This window comes from Anopheles stephensi, chromosome 3 (genome assembly GCF_013141755.1).
Source record: "Anopheles stephensi strain Indian chromosome 3, UCI_ANSTEP_V1.0, whole genome shotgun sequence".
In the NCBI taxonomy this organism is placed as follows: Eukaryota; Metazoa; Arthropoda; class Insecta; order Diptera; family Culicidae; genus Anopheles; species Anopheles stephensi.
In genome coordinates, this window is record NC_050203.1 from 83,494,808 (window position 1) to 83,521,098 (window position 26,291).

The 26,291-nt window shown below is 49.0% G+C and overlaps 2 protein-coding genes across 4 annotated transcripts in view; one reads left to right on the forward strand and one right to left on the reverse strand.

The window, feature by feature from the left end:
- Positions 1–261: 261 nt before the first annotated feature.
- LOC118513765 (probable GDP-L-fucose synthase) lies at positions 262–1,783 on the forward strand. Its single transcript, XM_036059941.1, has 4 exons — positions 262–567; positions 703–946; positions 1,002–1,226; positions 1,300–1,783. The coding sequence occupies exons 1-4, from the start codon at positions 440–442 to the stop codon at positions 1,672–1,674; spliced, it is 972 nt and encodes a 323-aa protein (XP_035915834.1). The 5' UTR covers positions 262–439; the 3' UTR covers positions 1,675–1,783.
- Positions 1,770–26,291, reverse strand: part of LOC118513764 (inactive serine protease scarface-like) — a 30,135-nt gene continuing 5,613 nt past the window's right edge. Inside the window, exons 2-9 of one of the 3 annotated variants that reach the window (XM_036059939.1) lie at positions 24,566–25,652; positions 23,942–24,192; positions 19,774–19,926; positions 5,142–5,234; positions 4,089–4,802; positions 3,497–3,651; positions 3,150–3,427; positions 1,774–3,069 (exon numbers count right to left, since the gene is read on the reverse strand). In XM_036059939.1, coding sequence (XP_035915832.1) covers positions 2,654–3,069; positions 3,150–3,427; positions 3,497–3,651; positions 4,089–4,802; positions 5,142–5,234; positions 19,774–19,926; positions 23,942–24,192; positions 24,566–25,652 — 3,147 coding nt within the window. In that variant the 3' untranslated portion in view covers positions 1,774–2,653. Of the gene's footprint in view, positions 3,070–3,149; positions 3,428–3,496; positions 3,652–4,088; positions 5,235–19,773; positions 19,927–23,941; positions 24,193–24,565; positions 25,653–26,291 lie in introns of all 3 variants that reach the window. The other 2 variants (XM_036059938.1, XM_036059937.1) reach the window with 2 other exon arrangements.

Below are 26,291 nucleotides of genomic sequence, written 5' to 3' on the forward strand. Positions count from 1 at the left end.
GTATAACCTTGCTATAAGTCGTTTTTTATGACGAAAATTCACGGTATCCTTTAGCTTATTAAAAACTTTTTAAACTTATTTTTTATGTTTTATTCATTCAACATGTTGATAACATTTCATTTGTAATTTATCAGTAAACATTGAAGCAACTGATAAAACAGTACAAAAACCAAGTTTATAGCATAACACGAAATGTGCTATAAAATATCAGCTGATGTCGGATGACAGCAGTTTTGCTGTTTGGGCCTTTGTTTACACACCACACTCGGTTGACGTGTCAAACCGCATCAAAACAGAACGAGAATTAGAACTACACTTTTGCAATAACTTTTTACGGTGTTATTAAACATCAAGTGTTATGTTTGTTAACTTCCTTTGCATCCTAGAGTTGTAAATTGTCTTTGATTTGTTTTATTATCAACACAGCATCAAATAAAAAATGAGCAAAGTGGTGCTGGTTACCGGTGGAACCGGTCTCATTGGAAAGGCTATCGAGACGGTGATCAAGGAAGAAAATCCGGCGGATGAGCGATGGGTTTTCGTAGGATCAAAAGACGCAGATCTAACGTGAGTTTTTGTGTGATGGTGCTGACAGAAATCATTTCTTTAATGCTCAGTTTTGTGGCTGAAAAAACCATCAAAACGTGGCACACTCATGGTGACCTCGTTAACTATTCACTAAACTACTCCTCCCTATTGCAGAGATCTAGCTGCAACGCGGGCAATGTTTGTCAAGCATCAACCAACGCACGTGGTCCATCTGGCAGCGATGGTCGGCGGACTGTTCCACAACATGAGCAACAATTTGGATTTCTTCCGCAAAAATATGCTTATCAACGATAACATTCTTCTCCTAAGCCATGAGCTGAAGGTAAAGAAGGTCGTGTCGTGCCTCTCGACCTGTATCTTCCCCGATAAAACGTCCTATCCCATCGATGAAACTATGGTTAGTATCAGCACTATGTATCGTTTAGTACAAAACTAAGGTAATCGCATTCTAGATTCATAACGGTCCTCCACACGATTCGAACTTCGGGTACAGTCACGCCAAGCGGATGATCGACGTGCTAAACCGAGCCTACAATCAACAGTACGGCGACATGTTCACCTCCGTAGTGCCTTGCAACGTGTTTGGACCGCACGATAACTTTGTGCCGGGTGTAAGCCACGTCATTCCGGGCATGATTCATCGTTTGCATGAGCTTATGTTTGTCAAAGACCCCGACGTAAGTACAATCGCTTTCAATTGTGCATCCGTGTTTACCTACTAATTACTTCGTTGATGCTCGTTCTCTACAGCAACCGCAAGAGGGAAAAGTATTCTCCGTGTACGGTACGGGAAAACCGCTCCGGCAGTTCATTTACTCGCTGGATCTTGCCAAGCTCTTCATCTGGGTGCTGCGTGAGTATGACAGTGTAGAACCGATCATCCTATCGGTGGACGAGTCGACTGAAGTGTCGATCGCTCAGCTCGCTGAATCCCTTGCGAAAGCTTTCGAGTTCAAGGGAAAGCTCGAGTTCGACACTACCAAAGCGGACGGCCAGTACAAGAAGACAGCCTCGAATGCGAAGCTAAGGAAGCATCTTCCGCATTTTAAGTTTACCGACTTTGATGTCGCTATTAAGGACACCGTGCAGTGGTACATTGAAAACTACGAGCAAGCAAGGAAGTGAATAAAGGAGTAAAGTTTTTCTTAAGCCAAATAGAAAGTCATCATGAGCAGAAAAAGTTTTCAAAAAAGAAAAAACGCAAACGCTAACGGAAATTATTTCCTAAAAACGATGAAAGCTTACATTATTTATTATGTACAGGTAATTAAATAATATTACAGATGTAAAAAGATAGTAACGTCACGCCAGTGCTTCCGCTCCACGCCTGGGGTCGCTAGTGTGTCCTTGTGAGTCTTTCCGAAACTGTTGATGATCATTTGTGCTTTAAACTGGTAACATTACGGGGTTTTTCATCGATCTTGTGCTGATTAGATTGGGGTTGCCATGTGCTTCAACACCAGGCACAGACGTGTCATGTGCTGCTATGATGATAAAACGATTAACTTACTACCGTTCTAGATCCTGGATACGAGCGCTATTTTGTTGCATTACGTAAAAATACAAAGACGGGGACACTTAAAGGCTAAGGCTGGTGACGTGATGACGGATGCTCATCTGCACAGACACGTGGGGCCTCCACGTGAGCACGTTGGGACGTATCGAGTGAAGAAGATGGTGACGAGAGTAATCGTGTGTGTTGTTGGAAAAGTGTGTATGTGTGTGTGTTTGAACATCCGACTTTCGGATTGTCCTTTCTTGTTCTGCTTGATGGTGTGTGTGTGTGTGTGTGAAATGGGGGAAAAGATTCTCTTAAACGCCTAAGTAGCACACCACCAAATGGCTGGTGTGGCTGTGTTGGTTTGTTTGCGTCTTCCTCAATGTAATGCGCGTGTAATAATGATGTTACGTGTGAAATGGTATGCGTAATGCGTTGTGTATGTGTATGTGTGTTGGACGCAGGATAGTCGTCAAGGACCTTCTCAACGGATCGCTTCCGTTTTGCTAGCGTGTACGTGTGTTTGTTGTATTCGTGTACTATCACTGGATGTTAATTAGGTTGGTGTTGGTGCTTTGCTCTGCCGTGTCTGCTAACTCCGTGGGTCTAGTACGGGGGCAGGTACTTGTTGCTGTACGCCGGGCCCTGGGTGGACTGGAGCTGTACTCGCGTCACCGTTGGACTGTTGGCCGCGGTCTGATAGTTCGGAACGGGCGTAATGAACTGGTTCGGGTTCTTCAGCGCCTGCTTGATCCACTGCACATCGATGTTCGAGAACGAAACGATCTGATCCGGACGGTTGCATCCGTTGTCGGCCGAGTAGACACCCTTCAGATAGTACGCACCGCTCGTATCGGCACAGGCCAGCGCACTGCCCACATCAACCTCACAAGCATCACCGGACGGACGGCCGCAGATGTGCGATTCCGGTGCGAATCCGTTTCGCTGCAGCTGGCTTTGGCTTTCCGCTTCCGACAGCAACGAGATCGACATCTGGTGCATCAGCGCGTTTTGAATGTGAACTGTGGGGATGGAACAATGAGCCAGACTCCGTAAGAAAAGGATTCTCGAAGTGTCATCAGTAACCCTCAGAAACACTTACTCTTAAGTACTTCCTTGCCCCAACCAGTGGTCACACAGTTCTCGTACGAAGCGCTCGGCACAACATCGTTCTCATCCAGACAGATAGCACCGATGTGCGTATCGAACTTGAGGCGATCCTCCAGCACCAGCATGGCGACGTCGTAGTTCAGCGTGGTCGGATTGTAAGCCGGATGGTACACGATGTCCTTCACGCGCACGATCTGGAATGTCTTTGGTTCTGCGTCAACTCCCAGACGCCATTCGCCACCCTTGATTTGAATCGTGCGTGGGTTCAGTCTGCAAATAGCCCATCGATATGGTTAATATCTTGAGGATCTCTCCTGGCGGTCAGAAACAGCATCTTACCCATAGACACAGTTGGCCGCAGTTACGACGGTGTTATCCGAAATGATGGCTCCACCGCACAGCAGAGTCTTGTTGGTCTCCAGCAGCACCATCGCCTGCCACGGGAACTCGCCGAATCCGGTACCCAATGGTCCTGCACCTCGTGGCTGAGTGTTCTGCAAAACAACACAGTTCAAATCAAGACATCAAGATGGTAAACTTATTGACAATTAACCCTGCCTCATCGATTAGCCTCCAAAAAACACCCATTCATCAGGTAATATTGGAATGGCATTTAGGATCATCTTTACGATCATCTTCAATATGTTCCCTGCCCAGACTCGGATGATATACGACCGGATCGTCGTATTCCATTTGCTACGATGGGCATTAGCATATTATTACCGCGATCGGTCAGATGGGTGATCGCTTAAAGCGCAGATTCCTTTATGGCACCCATAAATCCATTGACCTGAACCGTCACCCTGGTGTGTAAACGGTTTGCCCGAGCAGGTCCTCACTAGTTTAAGCGTGACGTTGGAAATTGATTCTCTCTCTAGTAGTCATTATTCATGGGAGCTTCTTGCGGCGAAGCTCAAGCTACAGTACTTACATAGTTTCGCGGGGCACACTGTTGCGGCTTAGCGAAAGTGCTCTCCGATCGTTGGTTCTGGAACGGGCGGAACCGGGTGTTGCCACTGTTGGTAAACTGCAGCCCGGACGGTACGGCATTAACGCGCTGGCCGACGGTAGACTGGAAGGAAGCGGACGCTGTTACGCCCCGATCGTACTGCGATTTGCTCTGTGTCACTGAGGCCGTCTGGCTGACGAACTGGTTCGGTGCAAACGATTGTGTGGACGTTACCTGGGACGGTGACGCCTGGATCGGTTCGCCTGGACGGCGTCCGTTACCGTTTCCGTTGCCATTGCCATTACCGTTACCGTTACCGTTTCCGTTCGGTTTGTACGAACCATCGTCGAAGCCTAGAATTTCCGGGTTGTACTGTCCGAGCTGACCGACTGGCCACGGATCAACGTAGTCCGGATCGCGACAACAAACCCCCGTGAATCCTCGCTCCAAGTTTCGACAAGCCGTCACCGGGACGCGGAACAACTTCTGCTCCTCGGTCAACACCACGGGAGTCTTTGAGATGACACCGGTCGAGGAACAGTACTCCTCCTCGGTACAGTTCATGGCGGCCGAGCAGCCTACCGGCGGCAGTGGCGGTGGAGCTTCCGGACCCTGCGGACGTGGTGGCTGGAATGGGCGGGGCGTGGTCGGTCGGATGACGACCGGAGTATCGTTGGCCGGGTTCGGGATCTCGTCCTGTGGAGGTCTGATCTTGTTAGGGTCGTCATTGGACGGGGCAGGCACTTCCTCCCTGGGTGGAATGTACTCTTCGGCGCGGAATGGTGGGCGCGTGGTGGTCGGTGGTGGGAAGTAGCGCGTTGTCGTTGGCGGTGGCACGTACCGGGTGGTGGTCGGTGGTGGCACGTACCGCGTGGTGGTCGGTGGTGGTACATAGCGTGTAGTGGTCGGTGGCGGTACATAACGTGTAGTGGTGGGTGGTGGGCGAGGTGTAGTGGGTGGTGGTGGGGGTGGTGCGGTTTGAATGTTTGTGACGGTGTTTTGACCCTCCGGTGGGAGGTACTGATTTTCCGGTACCTTAACGACGTAACCTTCGTTCGTCAGGACGGTCGATTGGGACAGCAGGGATTGCTGTTTGCAGCAAACTTCCGGTGCGTAACATTCGCCAGTCTGAAAAGATGCAAACAAGCAGAAATGGGGCATGAGTTAAACCGTCTCGTGAGTAGGTGGCATGATTGATCTAAAACATGATGGGCTCAAGAACACAAAGTGCTGGATGACCCGCTATGAAACTGTCAGCGCCCTTGAGTAAATTGATTCATAAATATACCCTGCAAGACGGACCGCGACCATCTGGCCCGAAACCTCGGCGGTCAAGTCAAGTCCTTCACCGTGCCCATCGATCAATTTCGCAAATGCTTTTGTCCAATTAATCATCTTCGGAGCTTTCGAGGGGTTTGTGGAGGACGCACTGCTTAGAATGCGTTACGTGGCTGATGATCCAACAGATGGAAGATGGATGGGGCTTGGCGATCAGTTTATGGCTGGATTAACGACGTGTCTCTAGCCTGCTTAAGCTGTTCGTTCTTAAGCAACAGCACACAGCTGTTGATCATCCTCACACGACGGCCCGGTCTGCCGTCTTCACTTCTTAAGCACATCTCTAGGCAGCATGTTCGTGACCAAAATTGGAGATGGTCTGCTAATGGTGACGAGGATCTCTCGCTCGTGCCCATAAACCAACGGATGTTCTGCTCATCAGTTTAGCCAGCAAGCCCAGCAGCATCGCGAATGTGCATAATTAATTGCTACCTGACTTACACACATTTGGCTCCAAGTCTCTTGCGCTTACGGTTCGCGCAAATGGCCTTTGCACGGTGCGCCGTCTACAGTAGCCCCAAGAAACATCGGCTCACACTAACCGACCAACAGCGGCAATTTTTACTTAATCCAACCAGCCTCGCTCGTGCTGTCAGATGTCAGCTGTCATAAAAGGCTACACGGCGATGGAGGATTCGTCCGCAAAATGTGGCAAGCTTCGTACGGCCTGGCAAGCTTCCTTAGGACAAGTGCCGTGAGGGTCTCGCTTTCGCCACACACACACACACTCTTATCAGCGAACATTTCGTAATCCTTCTCCACGTTGCTCCCACCTCCATGTCCCGCAAGCCTGACAACCGTTTTGCAGTTTTCTGGTTGACCCTTTCCAACCGCCGTCGTTGTAGCGTGGTCCTGATCCCGCTGCCAGGTCGGACTGTCGCCATGTCTCGCTAGACTAGAGCAGGAGAGACAGCGAAAATCCCTCAAAACAATGCTGCTAGCAACGAAACCGAAGAAAACCACGCGCCAAAGAAGCCCACAGCCCAGAGATACAAACCGGACCAATCCCGGATGTAGGTAGCCCGGGCTAGGTAGGTCAGTCTGAGCGTGCGCATAATCGGCAACGCGCGACCCGCGACTCGTTTCGGCTGGATTCTTTTGCGTTTTCCCTTTCGGTCACGGTTTTCGGTCACAGGACAGAAGAAATCATGCTGCATGTGTGTGTGTGTGTGGATGAAGCGTTTTTTTGCTACGCAGTTTTGGCCATTTTTTACATAATCCCCACAGCCGCCGATTGAGTCAGCATAGTTGTGGAGCGTTCGTGATGCAAAACCTCCTCCAAAAAAAAAAAAAAAAAAAAACAAAACAAAAAAAAGCTCAGCAAAACCGGGCTCGTGATCACGATCAGCAAATAAATGATCGTCCGCCAACCACCACGAAACTTGGCACCTGGTTTTCCTGGTTGTGGGACATCCACGCCGATAGCAACCGGTATCGATCGGTATCATCCCAGCAGGATCGGTGGATCTTCGCTCCGACCCGCTTTCGATCATGGGTCATCGATTTTGTGTAATAGCAAAATATTGACCCATTTCGAGTGCCTGCGCAGGGACACACACACGCACACACTCGCACCCCCGTCGATTGACGTGCCAACGAAACGGTAGCCAGTGTCAATGTTTGGCGAGACAAATCGTTGTACAAACGGCCAATTCATCAAACAAAGCGGAACGCCAAATAGCCGCGCACGGCAAAAGGGAAAGATCAATATTTGCTCTAGGAGCTGCGAACGGTCTCCATGGAAACTGTCAAACTGCCTCGGCTCCGGCGAGCTCAGCTGGTGCGGTGTGGTAGATCGTATCTGACGTATGTGGGTTCTTGGTTCGGTGGGGAATTCCTAGCTTTTCTGAGCAGATTCCTTCTGCTACATCCTGGTTGGTCTTTTGGTGGAGATCCGTGTTATCGAAACCATTGAGCCACTGATGTATGCAAATCGTATGCTAATCGCTCCTCATTTATTTGATTGCTTAGAAAGTGGCAAGGGGTACCGGGAGCAGTCGAGAACGGGAAGAGCTCGAAGCCTCGCTGAAGAAGAAGCTCCAAGACCAAAAATAAAAACGAGACAAATCATCAACATCTGCTTGAATGCTCTTATCCCACATCTCGAAGGGTCTCCCAACTTCGCAACCATGTCCGGGACGGATCCGGGTGTTCTCGGTGAAACATAAAACGCTACTCCGAGCTAGAATTTATGACAATCCTCAGGCCGCGTCCGCTTCCACCAAATACGCCACCGCCGGGTCGATCGCGCTTCCAATATGGTTATGATGTGCTCAAATTAAGCTAGCACGGAGCAACCAACATTTGCCATTGACACAGTTGCGTACCGACCGTAAACAAATGTCAACCCGACAGCGTGGACGCGGCAGAACACAATCAGTTGACGGCGATCGATACCGTGGCCCTTACGTCGGGGGAGTCGATCTGCTGCTGCTGATGGGGCCGCTGCTTGATTTACCGATCGACACCCTGGCGGTTCGCTTTGGTATGCCGGTTTTTACTACGCGCACTGCAAATCCTGTGGTTGACTAGCGTGTGACAGAAGAATCAACCCGCTGTCAGAAGCAGAGTTCTGCCGTCCGGCGGGAAGATTTATTGGACAGATTGGTTCTTGGCCGACAGCAGCCGGTTCAGTCGGGCGAACATTATGTCGCCACACTATTTCGGGTGGGGAATGATCTTTGAACTTCCAGCGGCGGTCACCGAGACATCTCGACGGTTGCTGCTGCCGATGCTACTGGAGCGTCGCGCGTGTCACGGTCCCGCGTGTCCAAAACACCACAAAAACCCATCATCATCAAGAGACGATTCAACACTGTGTGTCGCGAAGGACGATAAAAACGGAACGAAAACATAAAAACAACAGCTACATAAACACGACTTTCTTACCCACACTCGGATGCGGGGGGAAAAAGAGCATAAAAGCAGCAACAACGCACAAAAAAACAACAACACAACATCCATCAAAACATCTTCACGCAGCCGAGAGTCGCGGAGCGTTTGTGTGACGGAGGTAGTCTTCTCGCAGGAGGAAGCAAATTAGAGACACGGGTAGATCGCGAACGCTGCTGAAGTGGGCCGGTTTAAGGGCAACCATAAATTTGACCACCGACACACTGACACCCGGTGACCTTGTGTGCACGTCATGGCGCGTATTTGTGGTGAGACTTTGAAAAAAAAAAGTGCATCGAAACAACCCATTAGATGCTGCTCGGCCTTCAGGCTCTTCTCACATTGCTCCCTTAGTCAGTGGTTTAATGAGAACCTTTAAAACTACTGGAAGCGAAGCCCACTACAGCGACAGATGCTGTTAAAGATGTCAGTAATTTATAGTTTAAAAAGATACTTTATGTAATATACCGGGAAAAAGTATCAAAATTCCTTTCTTTCTCCCTATCGCTACTCTCTTTGACTCCGTTTCGGGCATTCAATTAGGGATCGTAAACTAAACTCCCCACAGCTAAGCTTTCCTTTTTCAAAATTTGTCTCCCGTCTCGACTGACGGTGGTTTATGTTATCCTTCTTGTCGGCGTTTCCTTCTAAAACCCTCTGTCCCCGATCCGATTTCAACCGATTCAATTAACCTCCCACGATGTGGCGCCTGCTTAACTTCACCCCCTACCAAAGACGGCTTATCGATCAATCTCTTTCGCCCGGTATCTCGATTCCTTGGAAGTTGCGTGAAACGGATCTTTATGATCTATAAAAAAAGCCTCCACAAATAAGTAGATCTGGAGCAAGCACACAGAGCTGGCCAAAGGTAGTCATAAAATGGTGTGCCGTGAAGTTTTGCCGGCTGCTCGGTGTTGTCGAAATGTTGCCAAATTGGACAGAAACTCTCTACTGTTTTTTCTACAGTTCAACAGCAACAACTCTGGTTTCTTTTGCTGAGACTAGACAACTAATTTGCAACGATTTACACCAAACCTCCCCGGTTCGCCCTCTCACGACGCGTTGTATAATTTAATTATCGCCGTTTATTTAGGAATCGGAGGACAAAGTGAGCGTTTAACTGGTTTAACTAGAAGCCGTGCTTGCGGTGGAAGCCTTTTACGGTCGGCCAAAGCACTACAGCACCGTACCTGTTTCACACCTTTTGGGACGCAGTGTTTTGTTTCAAATTTTTATCAAAGGTCGACGATCGCGTCTCGTAGACAGTCTGCCATTGCCGCAGCGATGGAGGCGCATGATGATTCATTAAGGTGACACATTCCACACGCGGGTTGTGATGTTTAGTGGAAATAATTAGCCTCCCAGCACAAAAAAAATAAAAATAGCTAAGTTCAGCGTAACCTTAAAGCGATTTTATGATTTATGAGTCTCGCCATGATAACAACATTGTCTCATTTTCGAAAAATTGACCCAGCTTTCCATGTGCAGCGCTGCCGAGTTAATGTGTTGCATAAGTGAACTCCAATTGCTGTCTCTCAATTCCCTTTTTTTGTTTTGCTTCTCTACCTGCCAGACCTGCTGGTGATAAGTTATCACTATCACTTAACCCTTTCTGGTGGTATGCCCGTGCTCATAAGGAAACGATTCCGCAAAATCAGTCAAAAGGGAAGTTCCGCGCAACGGAATGCAGCGTAAGGAGATCACCTGTTGCGGAGACAATAACCGGGACAGAGCGTGAATTCTTCATGCTTCGCGGACTCCCGAACCGGGTACTGTAAACCGGTTTCTCTGCCTAGGAGAGCTAAGAAATCTGTTGGAAGTAATAATCATAAACGAAGCATTTTTCTATCTCTCTCTCTCTTTCTTGGGGAGTGTTTTGGGGGGGAAGTAAAAAAAAACCTGCCAAAAAACCACATTCTTCGTGCCCGGTCATGTGTCACCTGCGGGAGGACCAATTTGTGAATTGGATAAGATCCATCCAGCTTTACCGGCCCCGGCCGAAACTGGTTGCTTGCCAGCTAACTGGGCTCCGAACGATTCCGCTTCCCAATATAGCTCACCCAAACGGCTTAATAACTCGCCACACATGAACGCTACGTAATTGTGGCATTCTGGCATCGTTCCAGCAGCTCTGTTTTGTTTTGCCCGTCATTGGCCGTTGCACCAGCTTTTTCCCCGAGGCGATCGAAATTTTCTGTATCAAAATCGAAAACGATCGCCCAAAAAAGGGAACCAAACAATTACACATACACGGTGCGCACCATTGACATAACGCCCGGTAATTTATGTGCATTTCCCAGCTGATTTCCACGAGGATCGACGATTAACCGCGCGGTACGGCTGGAGTGATGATAACCCTGAAGGTCTGTTTTTTGGGCTGAACGGTTCGATCGATCGACAGTGAAATTTATGGCTTTCCATGTCAATCGATCGATGCTCGATTCGGCGATGTATAGGCCCGGGTTCGAAAGGTCATGTTTTGGGATTAAGTTGTGATGCAACGCAACGATCATCGAATTGTGTCTCGCATTTATTGAAGTACCGAGTACAAGGCTCTTACTTTGCGGAGCAAAAAAGTCAAACCATAACGAGGTTTCTCTGCCCGGCTAGGCTCTTGGATCTTGGAAAGGAAGAAAAGAAAAACTTCTAACCCCTAATTATGTTCATCTAAAGGCACCAAATTTGGCCATTGCTCAAGGCAAGGCAAGAAAAAATATTCTTATTAGGCGTCATGACGACGACACCAAACACCAAACAGCAGTGAGTCATTACCGTCAACCGAATTAAGCAATAAAATCATTGACGGAAGCACCCAATTTACGTGGGATTAGCGTACTTTCTGGCATAACTTTTTTTCTTTGCCTCGCTTCCCACCCCTCTTTTGACACTTCTTCGCAGCCCGGTTTACATGGCTCTTTAAGCCAGTTTAACCTTGTTAGACACGACACCGTGCAAGCGCGTGCTTAGCGCGTAGGCGGCATACCTAATGAGACCGCTCTCGCCTCCGTCTCTGGAGGGTGCAAGAAACGGCGCCTCACAGCAAGCTGTCGATCAGCAGCGTGTGCTGCAGAAAACACACATACATACGCACAAACTTCCACTTAATGGGGACCCCTCGAACTAACGTTTAGAGATCATCTGCAACGGTACGGCACACTGGTTCACATTTTCTTCGGTGTGACATTCAAAACGGTTCGCCAGCCGATGTTCGCGATATTAGTTTACCCTTAATATGAGTGGTAATGGTTTTGTGCTGTCAGCGTGAGTGAAGATTTGTCACCCTAGCGCAGGAATGGAATGTCAAATGCCCGGCTCTCTAATGGCCGCGGGATGCCAAAACGAACCGGTTCCACTAGCGGCCGCCCGTTTAGAGGCGAAAAGTGTGCCAAAATGTAATTTTTGCTTGCACTTTGCCGCACTGCGACACTTTACAGGTGACACACGAAAATCCTTCATTTTATCGTTTTACTTTCATTTCTGTGTGTGTTTTTTTTTTTTCAAATGATCTTCAAAATGGAGCTCACTATCTAAACAGAGTGAGATAGCGACCCGTTCGTCACTTAAGCGCTCGTTGAAGTCTTCTGTTTGCTTTGCCGGCTGACGGTCAACGCTGTGTGTACCCACCGTCTGCGGATGCTTATCTGATGATTAATCTACACAAATGTGAACTTCTCAGCACACGAGTGGCTTGCGGAAGCAGAAAAAAAGAACATTCAAACGCGTGAAATAAGTGTGAATTGTGTGGACAAATAAAGGTACCACGGTACCAGCGAATCCCCCTAGCTTGTTTTGAATGCTTGGCAAACTTCTTTTATCTAGTTTTATGTACTCTTCTCCCCCCTTTTGTTCAAGCTCAAACGATAGGGACAAATAGTAGCATCATTTCCGACACAAAGGATTATCTTATTGAATGGGTTGTATTCTATCGTCAAACGACGCGGTTTTTTTTTTCTTAGCATAACATTAAACTGCTCATTAAGTGCTTAGCTATCAAATCGTTCGACAAATTCAACGACGACTTCAAACAACAAAACATCTCTGATGCTAGCAAATTCCACAGAACATGAGGGCTACCGAGCCCTTTGCCGAGACATTGCTTATCTTGTGAAATAAATCCGTAAAAAATTCTGTTCAGGGCTTTTTTTTGTAACTAATTACGGTGCTCATTTGAATATTCATTCGATACGCTTGATTATCGATTCAAGAATGAAGGGCCCACAGAAAACCCTCGAGCCCTTGGTTCATTATTTGCTCGTAAAACTGATGGACGATCTTCACAATTTGGAGATTATGGAATTTAGCTATTTGCAGAGGAAGTCCTCCATCCAAATCCCTTCAAAAATTGCTACCACATGAGATAGGAGCTCACTATTGTCTAAACGAATCGAACGAAGTCCGCTTTCATTCACACACTCGAAGCTCGAACGAATTCCACCTGTATTTTCCCACCCGGATAGCCGGATAAACGCTTCGTCGGAAGACACCACACGACTGCGCACGTCATTAATTCGACATGCGCATTGTCTTGTACGGTGTGTACTTAATTAACTGATTAGAATCTGTACTCCGGCGGTTCAGGCCGGACCATGCAACACAATAGCTTAGGTAGTTCGGGCTAAACTCCCATCGATTACGTGTGGCTTGATGGAAAGCGAACGCGCTTCCAAGGAATTTGTGATGCGATCGACTAGATTTCCTCGACAAGAATCGATTGCCCACGTGCCGTAGGGCCGAGGCCTGATAGTGATCGGTACGGAAGGCATCGGAGGCGTTACTTTGAAAGCATCCTAGCGCAACAAAGTATCAATCTTTTCAGGTCAGGCCACCGCTGTCAAAGGTGACAGACGTGTTGAACTGTTTGATATCGACGGTGTTATAATTGCATCCTGCTGGAGGCAATAGCTTGAAAGTATCAATTAAGAAATGTGCAGATGTAAAAATTGTAACGTTCGAAGAGAAGTCTACAAAGTGGTATTTTTAATCCTCAATCTTCTATACTCTTTCTATTTGAGTGAATGCAGTGAATTGCTTTGTTTGCTCTAAGATCTACTAACATTCCCGATCGGATGCGTATACGCAACCCGTGAGATCAATCGATCTACAGAGCCGAGATCATCGGCAAAACGTAGAGGAAGCTTTAACGTTACCCATCGTCACTCCATCCAGTAGCAGTGCCGATTGTATATCATGGGAAACTTGATTAATGACACCCTCGATCGTCGGCCACATTATGCAACACAAGATCGCCAGCCCTGCGCAAAAACGAACGCCGCCCGGGGCCGCGAACAATGCGCTCGTCGGAGAACGTATGGCGAGCATTTTCTACCGCATGAGTGTTTATTGTTTTGAAAATCGTTTCTTTTCCCTAACACACACACAATCACAAACAAAAAAACGTTGAGCGATCATACCCCAACAGGAGAGTAGCAATAAAATCGTAATCATGTTAGGAATTCGGTCAGAAATCCGTAAATGACACACAAAAGCTCCCCAGGGACGAGGAGTAGCCAGGAGACACAGAGAGAGAGAGAGAGAGAGAGAGAGAGAGAGAAAACAGGGGTGCAGTTTGATTTCACCACTTTTTTTTCCAATCGATCGCGAAACCGAACTAGGTAAACTCGGTTATAATTAGTCGCTGATCATCATTTGCATAATTTGATCACGCGTTTGCTTTCATTCGCTCGAACCCGGGAACCTGGCGGTGGTTGTGGCTAAACAAAAGCCGTGATGCTCTAATCCGAGGATAAAGTATAAACCCTGAAATGGTTTATGATTTTACTAGCAACGATTGAAACGATTCTGGTTGAAACGTGGTGATTTAAACAGTATTTAGCTCATTAAAACCATCACCAAACCCTCAAAACAAACAGAAAAAGTACGACAAAAGATTTCGATCGTGTACAAGCGACGAACCCGGATGTCACAGCCACGGTCCCGAGCCAGTATTCGGTCAAGTAGCCAGCGCCGAGTGGGTAGTGCTTTTAAGATGATCATAAACTCACCGGTCGACAGAATTTGGTGTACCGAAAATTGCCGCGAATGACTAATTGTGCTGACTTCATAGCTGCTGCAGGCACTCTACCCCAGAACAGTGCCCGGTGGCTATTTATGACAGGAAGATCATCATAACCGACGCTTTGACGCTTGCCAGTTCCGTTTCCAAGTCCAATTACCTCAGGACCACTTGGCTTCGGTCCAACGGTTTTAGCACCGCCGTGGAAGATTGCAATCGAGGTTTCCTGCCTTGCCCGGTGATTTCTCAACGAGTTTTCGCAATTCAATTATTGCCTCCACCTACTCCAGGGTGGTAGCGAACCTCACCCCATTAGCCCACCCCCCCACGTGAGACAATCCGGATGGATCCGGGTTCAAATTATTCTACTCGCGCGTCGAGAGTCATTCACGATGCACATTCGAATGAGGCGCTGTTGTGAGGTGTCATCGTGTGCCGGGCCACAGTCATTAGCGTGATTCGGAGCAATTGATGAAAAATGCAAACGGAAAATGTGTTGATGGCCGGTATCTTTGATGCTTCATCTTAATTAATCGTGGAAAAGCAATCGCTGGATCCGGTGTACAGTGCTGACTCAAAGCAGATGTAATGCTTGATAAAGTCTATCGGAAAGGAATGTGAAAATGTCATCATATTGAGGTCCTGATGTGTTTGTGATTGGTTTAGTCTTTCGCCGCGCTCAAGAAATTAACTCTGACATTTAGTCAAATGAGTTGCGCAACCACGTACCAGCCGTAAACCTAATTTTGCGCTCATCCACATCTTAAATGTCCACCCGCGCCCGACTCGATCCGATCGATCGACCGACCGATGCGGCTGGCAGTCGATACGCTGGGAAGAGATGCAAATCATTTATCCTACGACTGTCCTGACCTCTGCATGGTTGCATGTAAAATAAAGTCTCCTGGCGCGCTTGAAACTCTCCAGCAAACCTAATAAAAGAAGCAACCCATCGCCCGGCTAGCGAACTCTCGCCCGGGTTGCAGCAATCTGCACGGATTAACGGACTTGCGAAGGCCCTGAAAGTACGCGCTGTTTACGCTCATGTTTTCTTCCATCGCTGCGATATTGTGCAATATGATCGTACGGTGATCGTTCGAACTGCAAAACTGCATCATCGCCATTCGATCGGTACGACTTCACCAGATCATCAACCGCGGACATCTTCACCCGGGGGACTGACTGACCTGCGTTCTCCCGCCCTGGGGCCACGCGAACCCGAGGGCATATGCAGTATGAAAGCAATGTGAAAGAGAAGTCGAGAAGCGTGACATGGTGCAGTGAGAGAAAAAAAACAGACGCCTCAGACATTCACATGTGCATAATGAAATGCCAATCCAAACAACCGACGACTCAACCCGTTTTGTTGGTCAGTGGGACTCTTCGCCGTTCGCATATCAAACCCCCTCCGGGCTCCTGCTCTAGGGGGGCTTTTTTCTAAGATGAAATCGAGAGTTTGGAGCTGCGAGTGAAAAGGAAGGGGTACATGTGTCCCGTTTGCTTGTCCGCTTCTTTCTCTGCACTGACCTTCGGGGTCGGTTTGAACAAATGCGGTGGGGACTCCCAGTTCGAATCAAATGTGCAAATCACAACACACTCCAAATCCACACCCTTTGCGCGGGTCATCCTGGTCACGGCATCAAGCGAAGGAAAGCCTTTCCACCACAGGGCAATCGGCAATCGGTTGCGATGAAATCATCATCAACTCCAAGTAGGACTACTGAATGTTGATTGGACGTACAATTGCTTTCCGATTGGAATCGACATCGGTCACAGCGAAGACTACAAGTGTTGAAGTGTGTCCTTCGCCTGCAGAATTGCAACTAAACTCAAACGCTGAACAAATCTAACCTTTTGAAAAAAGGGGTCACACCGCACACCACAGTGGCGTAACAGGAGAAGATGGCGCAGACACACATAGAGTGCGAGTTGCGAAAACCTTGGAACTGCTTATTTAACGCGACTCGAAAGCAGGGAAAGTGTGTTGGAAGCTGAAAGTGATCTTGAACTTGAGCCTCTACATACGGTAGCTATCGTGGTTCTTGGATTCAACTATTATTTAATAATTATTTTCCAATCTAAGTAAAGCGCAAGCAATTCTTGTACAGCTCGCATAACCTCGCTCCTTTGAATGTAGGAAGTAAATTAAATTAATTTCACTGCGCACCGAATCGTTCAATCAACTCGAACAAATGGATGTCTGGAGGCAAGCCAAATAACGCTTAATAGTTGTCATTAAGCCCACATCATCTCCAACGCAACAGCTCCAAAAAAGGCGAAAAAATCTGCACTCATTGCCCCATTTCGATGGCACTCCATTCACTCGTCGTCGCCTCATCGATCGTGGTTTTGTACCAGCGCGAGAGAGATTTTTGCTTAATTTTCATCAATTACAACTTAATGAAGTGGAATAATATGCTGGGCGTAGTGTACGATCGCCATACAGCCGGCTCGCAAACGTGATCGATAAAATAAAACACGGGCACAGCAACGAAAACAACGACCACAACAACCAGACCGGACAACCAAGCTCGTCCGATCGGTGCAAGGATATGAAATTGACGATTTAATTCCCGCCGAATCAGGCGGACCTACGTTTCGTTTGTGGTTTTTCGTGCTTATTTTCGAGGGTTGCTCTGTTGTTTATCATCCGTTTGCTTTTCGGTTACGGTGTGGACCGTGTGGTTTGAGATTTCTCATTTATCGATGCTGAATATATTGAATGCTTACGCTTTCGCCCTGACCGCAGGACTCTGGGTTTGACTGGTAGCCGTGTGTTTTTTTCCTTGCTTTAATACGCTGATCAGTTGCATAACGAAGCTTGCCAAGATACGTGATAATATTTCTCATATTTCATGGCGAAAAATTAGTCACTAAATGAAGTCTACTTCCAAGCATGGTGGGCCCGCGGACGGCTCTTTTTAGTTCGGCGATCGCAGAACCGCATCCTTGACAGTCGGCACCAAACACGTATCTAATAATCACCTATTAAGCGACCATAATCACCTCAAACAAGCTATCCCTCCATCAAGAAAAAGTAAGACGAAGACAACCATCGATCTAACCTTCAAATTTAACCGTCTTCCAAAACAAATCACCATCGAAACAGGCGCACGTTTCGCCACCACATTTGTCACCTTTGACACTGAAAGCCGAGGACATGGGCCCGCGCCAAACCCCGCGATCGATCGGTCATTATCGGGCACCATCGACGATGGGGAGGGCTATTTATCGAATACGCGGCGAGAAAAATCTCCATTAAAAAGCGCGTGCTCTTATACACCGCTAATGATGTCGGTGTAAATGTCTTCGCGACAACCAGCGTTAGCCTTGCTATTTAGGCGCGCGAATATTTTGAGATTATAATGTCCAAAAAAAGATTCAATCCGGTTGATGAAGCTGAAGCCGTTGGGTATGCCCTGTAGTACGTTAGCTGATTTTTTTTTCTAATCGACAGCAAGCGACATGTCTACGCGTACCTTGGCATTTTTTGAAAGTCAACAGCTGTGTTGCACATTTGCCACACTGCTTCCAGCAATTAACGCTAGAGGGAGCCACGTACAGGCACGCTCACTCACCCACCTTTCGCTACGCCAAGTAGTGGGAGTAGGAAGTACAACACCTGCACAATGTACTTATCGTCTGTCTATTTCGCCTACTAATGCGAATGGGGATGCTGATGCTTCCAGCAAACTAAAATCCACACCCGCAGGGTAGATCATCTGCGCGCGGCAGAGGAATGCGGCGACACCACACACAAACACTCTTCTACACACTAACGCACCGAAAGTCAAGGTTAAGACAACATTACCATCGAACACTGGCATCATCAGCTCACCATCTCATCAACCCGGTACCCGGTTCGCCCTCACAGCGTCTTTAGATTTGCGTTAGGTTTCGGTGCCGTTTCGCCCCCTAACACCACCCCGTCGCTGTTGTCCAAACACCTGGTATTCGCGTGCTACTTCCCAAAAACGCAAGCGCGAAAGCAAAATAACAAACCATGCGAAAGCGCACGCGTGCTCGACTCGATTACGCCATCGCTCAGGAATACCTTTGACGTCATCTCACGGGAGCCGCAGTCGGAGCATGCTGCTGCCGCCCGTGAGATGATGCTCACCACGCACCACCGTGGATCTCGATGACGCCCCGAACGTGGCTACCGGTTAGTGGTCGTGCTGGTCGTGGAAAATGGGGACTGGACCTTTTCTGGGTGAGTGGATGAGTGAGCGAGCGAGTGAGTGACCGAAACGAAATTCGTCCCCAAAGCCGGGCACCGGGGGCTTTACGTAACTCCGGAGGACTTTTGTCGTCCCGTCCAACCCGGCCATCCTTGCGAACGTGAGGTAAATTAACGTTACGAGTCCTTGTTTTCGCTTCCTTTTTCGCTCGTCTTTCCGGCTCGTTTATTAGTTCACTATCAACATGTCGATATCTGTCGGCTGACATGCAGGCCAACGGTGGTTGGGTTGAGCGGTTTTCTGTTTCGGGTCGGTTTCGGGGGATCCTGGATCCCCAACACACGCGTAGGTCACTGTGGAAAGGAACCCAGCGGTTCGGAGGGAGCTTTGGGATTGGGAACGAAGCAACGCGCAAGGAAGGAGACCCGCGCTGGAGACCTCCCCGATTATGCAATCGCCAATGGGTCGATCGCAATTATATCGTAGGAGTCGCCAACCGCGTCTCCGTCTTCACACTTTCGCTCGAACGCTCGTGTTCGCGAGGATGTCGATGTCGATGGCTACTTGATCGCCAATCGTCAAGTGATCGTAAGGTGAAGAAAAAAACAATAACAACAACAGCCCAAAAAAAGGCTGAAAGCAAATATACATAAAACATTTCACACTCCAGATCCCTGTCGCCATAATATTCCGCCAGATGGCGCTGGCCTGTAAGTGTGCACCGTTCCTCTGGCAAATCACTCGAAAGTGACCTACAGGAGAGGATACCGTGGGGAAGAAGTGTAACAAGACTCCTTCGCAAAAAGCGAAAAAAACGAGCTCAGGTCCCAGTCAAGACCAAGTCAAAAAAACAACACCCTTCCAGCTGAACGCAAAGGAAAGCGATTGTTAAAGCTTTCGTTCGCTTCATGCCAGGAGTTTTTTTTTTTCTTACTCCTACCGAGCGGAAGCCTTTCGGCGAGGTGAAAAGTCAGCCGGCGAACGGCAAGGCCGTCTGGCGACGTCCGAAACCCATTCGAGAGCAATACTCTCCCTTCTCCAGGGCGCCAAAATGTGCCAAACCATTAAGTAAGACAGGAAGACATGCCGGCAGGCTATTGAATAACATTGGACCCGAAGCTTGGTGGAGGTTCGGGAAAGTGAACCCAGCTCCTCTCCCTCTCTCGCTGGACCTGAACGTCGGCATATTTGTGGTGGAGGAGCCGTGCACAGGTCCGGAGAACAGCGCCCATGTTCGACTTACCGGTTGTCTGGTGGAGATGGCATTCTGTGCATCGAAGTTCAGCAGGCCATTGTTGCATAAGTCGGGCGATACGCAGACGTAGCTATCGTCAGGACAGCGCGTGGCTGGCGTTGCCCGAATCCTACAGCACTGTTCGGTGGCGGAGTTGCAGTTCTGCGGAAGAGTTGGAAGAAAGAGCATTCGTAAGTGATGGTGGACTCTAAAAACAAAGCTGTAAGGCCTCTTCGTTACGTCTTCTACAGAGATTCCTTAATACTTCAAGATCCAAAAATTCTAGGCAATGAGCAAACACGGAACGGCGTGTGATGTTCTCGCGTGCTGCTCACGCATTCCCTCGGCCGAATGATGTAAATAATGGTGTTTGACTAATGCTGTGTCACACAACGCGAACACTCAATCCACAAGAAAAGGCGCACGCGAAGCCATCCAATGAATATTTATGCATGGGAGAATTCTTTGTGGACGGCCCGTCCACAAACAAGCACAGGTGCGCACGCACGCTTTGCATACATGCTGGACCGCTCGTTGGTAGAGATTCTGCGCGCTCTGTACGGAAGACGCACCTCGCGAATGGTTGAATGGCTTCGCGAGGAGCTGTCTCATGACGAATGACGAATCAAGCGGTACAGATCGTTCTATCAATGCCAGCCCGTTAATAATTTGTTGACATCGATCGCGATGATGAAGGTTGACTGAACTGGCTGGTATGACTAATCCATCATGTCGAAATCCAGGAAGTGAGCGGGTTCGATCGATGTGACATCAGCTTTATGGATGCAAGACACCACGAGTTCTAGACACGTCCGGAAGTTCAGGAACTTTGACTAGAACCTCTCATAATAGCTACACGTGTAGCAGCTTCCCATCTCCATGATCGTTTTACATCCGCCCAGATGGAAACGTTTCCTGCAACACCCCAACCAATGCCAATCCTTCGAACATCCCACCGTTCATAACCCGTAAGTAACACCGAGATAATCTACTCATTATCTCGTTAAAATGTTAATCTACTTCCTTACCCTTGCATGGGTTTTTGCTTAAACACACCGCACAAAACCCAAACATTTGATGCACTGCTGCAATCAGCAGCTGTTCGCATGCGATAGCATCATTAATTTCCATGGCCACCCGGAGCCGGGTGCGTAGAAGGGCACCGATGGAAAGCCGAAAAATTCTACAACTTCGCCATGCCGGCCCACCATACCTGTGTGTGCACCTCAGCGAAGCATTCGAACGATGCATAACATTTCTCCCACAGCACGAGCTGCACACGCTCGTGTCGAGTTGTTTACTACGCGGTGTGGCCTACCAGCCGTATGCATCGTCGTGTTGCAAAAACAGCATGCAAAAATGCATGTCCACACGATACAATCGGTCGTTTTTAACGAATACACCATCTGATAAACCACCTTTGGCCCACGACGACAAGCACTCTCGCGTACACGCATCTTCAAGCCTTCATTGAAAGCGAGCTTCTGCAGGAGAGTTAGACATCCGTTGGCAGGATGGTCCCCCAAGAAGTTTCACTCTCTAACGACAGGTGAATGTCCGCGATAGCGCATTGCTGGTGGCGTGTCAGCGTGTGACGATACGCTTTAATCAGCCCGCTGAGCGATGGATGATTTAAAAGCGATTTAAATGGCACTCATGTTTAACCTTTCGCGTGTACGCCGTCTGCAGTTGTTCTAGCCGTGTCGTTAGTTGCCGTGGCGCCATTCAAGCTCCCTCTACACCACATATGTGACCTCTGGGACTGGAAGGAAGGGGGGGTCCGAAGCGTGAGGATCGCGGAGGTGTTACACCGATGTTAGATTAATTCCCAGCGGGACATGCGGCTTCCCCTTTCGATTGGCACGCACGCGTAAACCATCGTCAAACGACGTCGATTTGCCGCCTCACAACCGGGACCTGGGCTCGAAGGTACCAAAGACAGCGGCTGGGAAGCCGGTGCATCTTTCGCAAATTTATCGCTCGATGATTCCATTTTAATTACCGTTCGTTGCGCATTGGCAACTAGCCCGAAGGGGTGCGATTCGGTGCGCGCTTGGACACCGGTCCCGGCCAGCAGCGGCTTCTGTTTCGATAGCAATAATTCACGGCCCGTGGACTGGCCAGGCTAGGGATGAACCCCTCGGAGCTGCAGAAATGGCAAGGTTGCTTCATTTGAATGACAAATTGTACGGCGTTGTCGGGGTGCACATTATGCAATAAGGATGCAAATTGTGATCGCAATGTAGCTTGGCGATGACACGGCGCGGCTTGATTGGACGTACAAGATATGTGAGATCGGTGGTACTTTCGAGGAATTGCAATATCGGCTTTGGCTTTGGAATGTTTTTTTCGAGTAGGTATTAGATAAAGGGTTTTTGAGCTGCAAACACCAGGAACTATTAGTATTCACAAGTGGGACAAGCTGGAAGAGTTACTTAAAAGCATGTCCAGCCAATTGGTAACAAATTACCATTCACTACCATCCAGATGAACATGCCGACATGAAGTACGTGACAGTTCATTCGAAATGCGGCAACATTCATCTGTCACATTGAATGGCCATTTTACCACCGAAAACACCGCACACGCACGTCCGCACGTTGCGCGAAACCAATTTATTTGACACTCGCCTCGCTCAACCCCGAGCCCCGGAGTGAGATTGCGTGAACTATTTTCGGCGATTTGAGCTCCTTTTCGACTCATCACCACAGCTCGGTCAGGAAGCAGCTCGGTTCGGTTCGGTAACGGTCTGTATCTTTTCAAAAGAAAACAACATTCCAAAAGTAACGAAAAAATGGCCGTCCGAAGCTGTTGGCGAACATGGGGAAGGCCTTCCAAAAAGGAAACTTCACGACTGGACGTAGGCATATACCAGCGAGCACGCGTCGGTGTGATTGGGCTGTTAATTTTAGATGCGACCGAAAATGCGTTGACGGCGTGTCACATTTCGCGCATTCCGCGCTTATTGATATGTCACTTGGTTTGTCGTGTTTTGTGGCCGTGGGATGAACGCCAACCGACGCACCGACACACCGTTGTTATATCACGCCACACGACAATTTAGATGATATCCTATCAATAACTGGTGACCGAAGCCATGCCAGACGAACGTCGGTTTTCGATTTCGGTGAATTAGGTCATCCCGGTCATGAGGATCAATCGTCGATCGATTAAAAACGATGCCGAACCGATGAAGCGCTGTCAATTATGAAATTATTAATCATAACCACGCCGAGACGCTTTCCCCATCGCCGGGTGACCCCACAGACACAACCGCAACAGATCGATTGGAATTAAAATGTTGTGCCCCCCCGTGTGAGTACCGTGAAATGTCACGCCCCGTCAATGGCCTGCGTTCTAGCAGGATGCTGTCATGACATTTCAATGTAAGCAGCGCACACGAAAAAGGCTAATGATCACATTGAACGTGCCGCTGGTGAATAGCTTTACAAGCGCATTAGCAACGACACAAACTGCTCAATTTGTGTCACATGGTTGTAGTTGTCGTACGGTACGGTGTGGAAGAATCACGCAGCGTCCAACTACATCAAAAGTGAAAGTTTAATCGACGATTCATCACCCGGAAGGTGGTGCCTAATACAGCGCATTGAGCTGACCAATTCACGACAGTCCATTACGGCACCGACGTAATCGATCCATTAGCCTACTAACACACAACAGTGACAGTTGTGGTAGAAAACAGCGAAGAGGAAGAGAGAGAGTGAGAGAGAAGAGAGATAATCCAACCGAAAGTGACATCTTCAACTGTCAGACTGTCAGACTCGGGTGACGACTAAGCCGCCACTGTCAAATGTCAATACCACTCAAAACAGTAATGATTGAGTGCAGGTAGAATCCCGACGCGATACAACCGCGCACTTCATCAATCAAATTTCCCCCACAGAGCCTGTGGGGACCTTCTTCACTGGCTAACCTATTCGGTGTTGCATTTCTCAAGGTATGTGTCGCGAGCACGTCGGTTGAATAATTCCTTCAAATTACCATTCGATTTGAACGTGGAATCCAATTCACATGCCTGTAGCGTCCCGTGCAGTCACGCCCGTTCTGATTCGAATCACTGCACCACTAAAACTGTTTCCTGTCAGTGCGTTGTTTATGGCATCCTTCCAATGAGCTGTCGCCCAAGGAAGGACTCCCCGATAAGAAGTGCACCTACCTGATTGTTCGTGTTGAACAGGTTCAGTTGCGACTCGTCGACGAATCCATCGTTACAGAACTGATTCGGGGCACAGATTTTGTTGGGCTCGTAGCACGGAATCGTTTCCGGCACTGGGTAGTTGTATCCGGACGTGCTGATCGTTTGCTTGAAGAATGGCCGCGTAATCGTGCCGGTAGAAATGACCTTGCTCGTGATGCCATCATCCGTACGCTCCTGCGTCTTCGTCACGGTGTTACCGCCAAAGTTATCTGGATACACGATACAAACGGGGAGCGTTAGTCTGAGCTTATGGACTTCATCAGGTATCGATGAACTGATCTAGCTACACTACTAGTATCTACAAAACGCTAAAAGCGATAAAGGCATGCAAAAACAAATTTGTACACTACAACTAAACCGTCGAAGCAGAGATAGGCGAAAGGAAAATAGCATTGAGACATCAAACAAGCCACAAAAAGAGATTTGTCTAATCTACGGCATGCAAATACTACTTCGTTATCGATTAATCCTACAAACTGACTTGTCTGGAGCACGACCGAACACGTGTTCGATGCCCACGTCAAGCTGAAAGTCGAGAAACAATATTAGCGGAAGGATAGAAAGGAGAGCAAAAGGCGTTACTTGGTGTTAGATCGGTTGTCCTGGTAGAGGTCCCCACGACCGTCGCAGTAGACGAGCTGCCCGGCTGGCCCGGCTGACCCGGATAGAGGTTAGTTTGGATAGTACGCTGCGTATCTACGTTAGTCTGTGTGTTAATGCCCACGGTGGTTGGAGGCACCGGTCGGTTAATGTTGGACGTGATCGTGTCCGTCCGCACACCGGTCGTCGTGCTCTGGATCGAGGTGGTCGGTGGTGGTGGAGCAGGAACCGGAACGGGAGCAACGCCCGTCGACGTTTGCGTTTTCGACTGTCGGATGATGGTAGACGTACGGACGCCACCCGCACCAACACCCGGCTGTATGGTGCCCGTGTTAACCTGCGTGTTGGACGTGGTCGAACTGGTTCGCGAAGTGCCGGCTATGACAGCGGGCTGAACAACGCCCGTCTGTGTACCGAACGTGCTGCTGGTCGAGCTCTTGCTGATGCTCGACCGCGTAGCACCGATCGTACCGGCCGCTCCGCCCGCTGCCACACCGGCCCCCTGGAACCCTTGCGTCTGTGTTCCGATCGTCCGGGAAGCGGTCGACGACTGGATGGAAGTGGTTGTTCCACCGGCGCCGAACGCTTGCCCAGCCTGACCGGTCGCCGTACGAGCGGCCGACGCTTGGAAAGCCGTCTGAGACACGGTACCCCCCGCCCCTCCTCCTGCCGCTGCAGCCGCTGCCGCAGCTCCGACGCCCGCCGCTCCACCAGCCGCCGCTCCACCAGCCGCCGCACCACCATCGTCACCATCGCCGCCAGTACCGGGTGGTTCCTGGACACCACCACCGATTTTAGTAGCCTTGAACGGGGTGTCCGGTGCCACCCACCAGAAGGTGGTTTGCTTCTTCTGGTCATGCGGGATGACATCGGCACCACCCGCACCACCGCCACCGCCCGGGGCCTGTCGCTTAAACTGCTGAACATTACTGCTCGAGATCTGCGCCGACACCGACTGGAAGCCTTGACCGGGGGAGAAGAACTCCGGCCGGTAGTTTTGGTTCAGTTGACCCGTCGCCAGGCCCGCTATGCACAGCAGCCCCACCAGGGCCCTCGTTCGATGGTTCATCTGTAAGGGGAGGGGGAAAGCAGACGATTAAAACCCCTTCTTGCCATGGACACGGACCAAGGAAAAGCAAAACAAAAGACACATTCGGCTGAAGAAGGTTTGACACGAAAGCTTCTCATTAACACTCGTCGAACGACAACATTCTTCGTCGTCGGTTGCAATGTTGCGTGGCTTACTTCAATCGACGTTCTATGCCACTTCCCCATTCGAAACGAAAAACTTCGTGAGAAACCAAGCGACGAACCCTTTCCGAAGTTATTTTCTTTACGCAACTCCATGTACACGCATCTCTCACAATGTCATACAAACAATGGATGCTGACGGAGAGCATCAAATACATCTCCCCTGTTCCCACAGAGCTTCCAACTGCCGCACTCTGCCGTGGGGAACTAAAAATGTAAAATTTCGTTAGAGGGTTTTTGATGCGAGCTGCGTACGAGGCACAATGCGTTCCGTGCGTTCTTCCTGTGACCTGCAGAATACAAAACTTCTGCGCTTAACCTATGCTCCAGCAGGTTTTTGCCAGCTCAAAACGTCGCTAATCGATTTTTAACCCAACCACTTGGCTTGCCACTTAGCGGGTGCGACAGCCACTATGTGTTCACCATGTCGCGAAGGCCTTACGGCGGTGATTGTCTC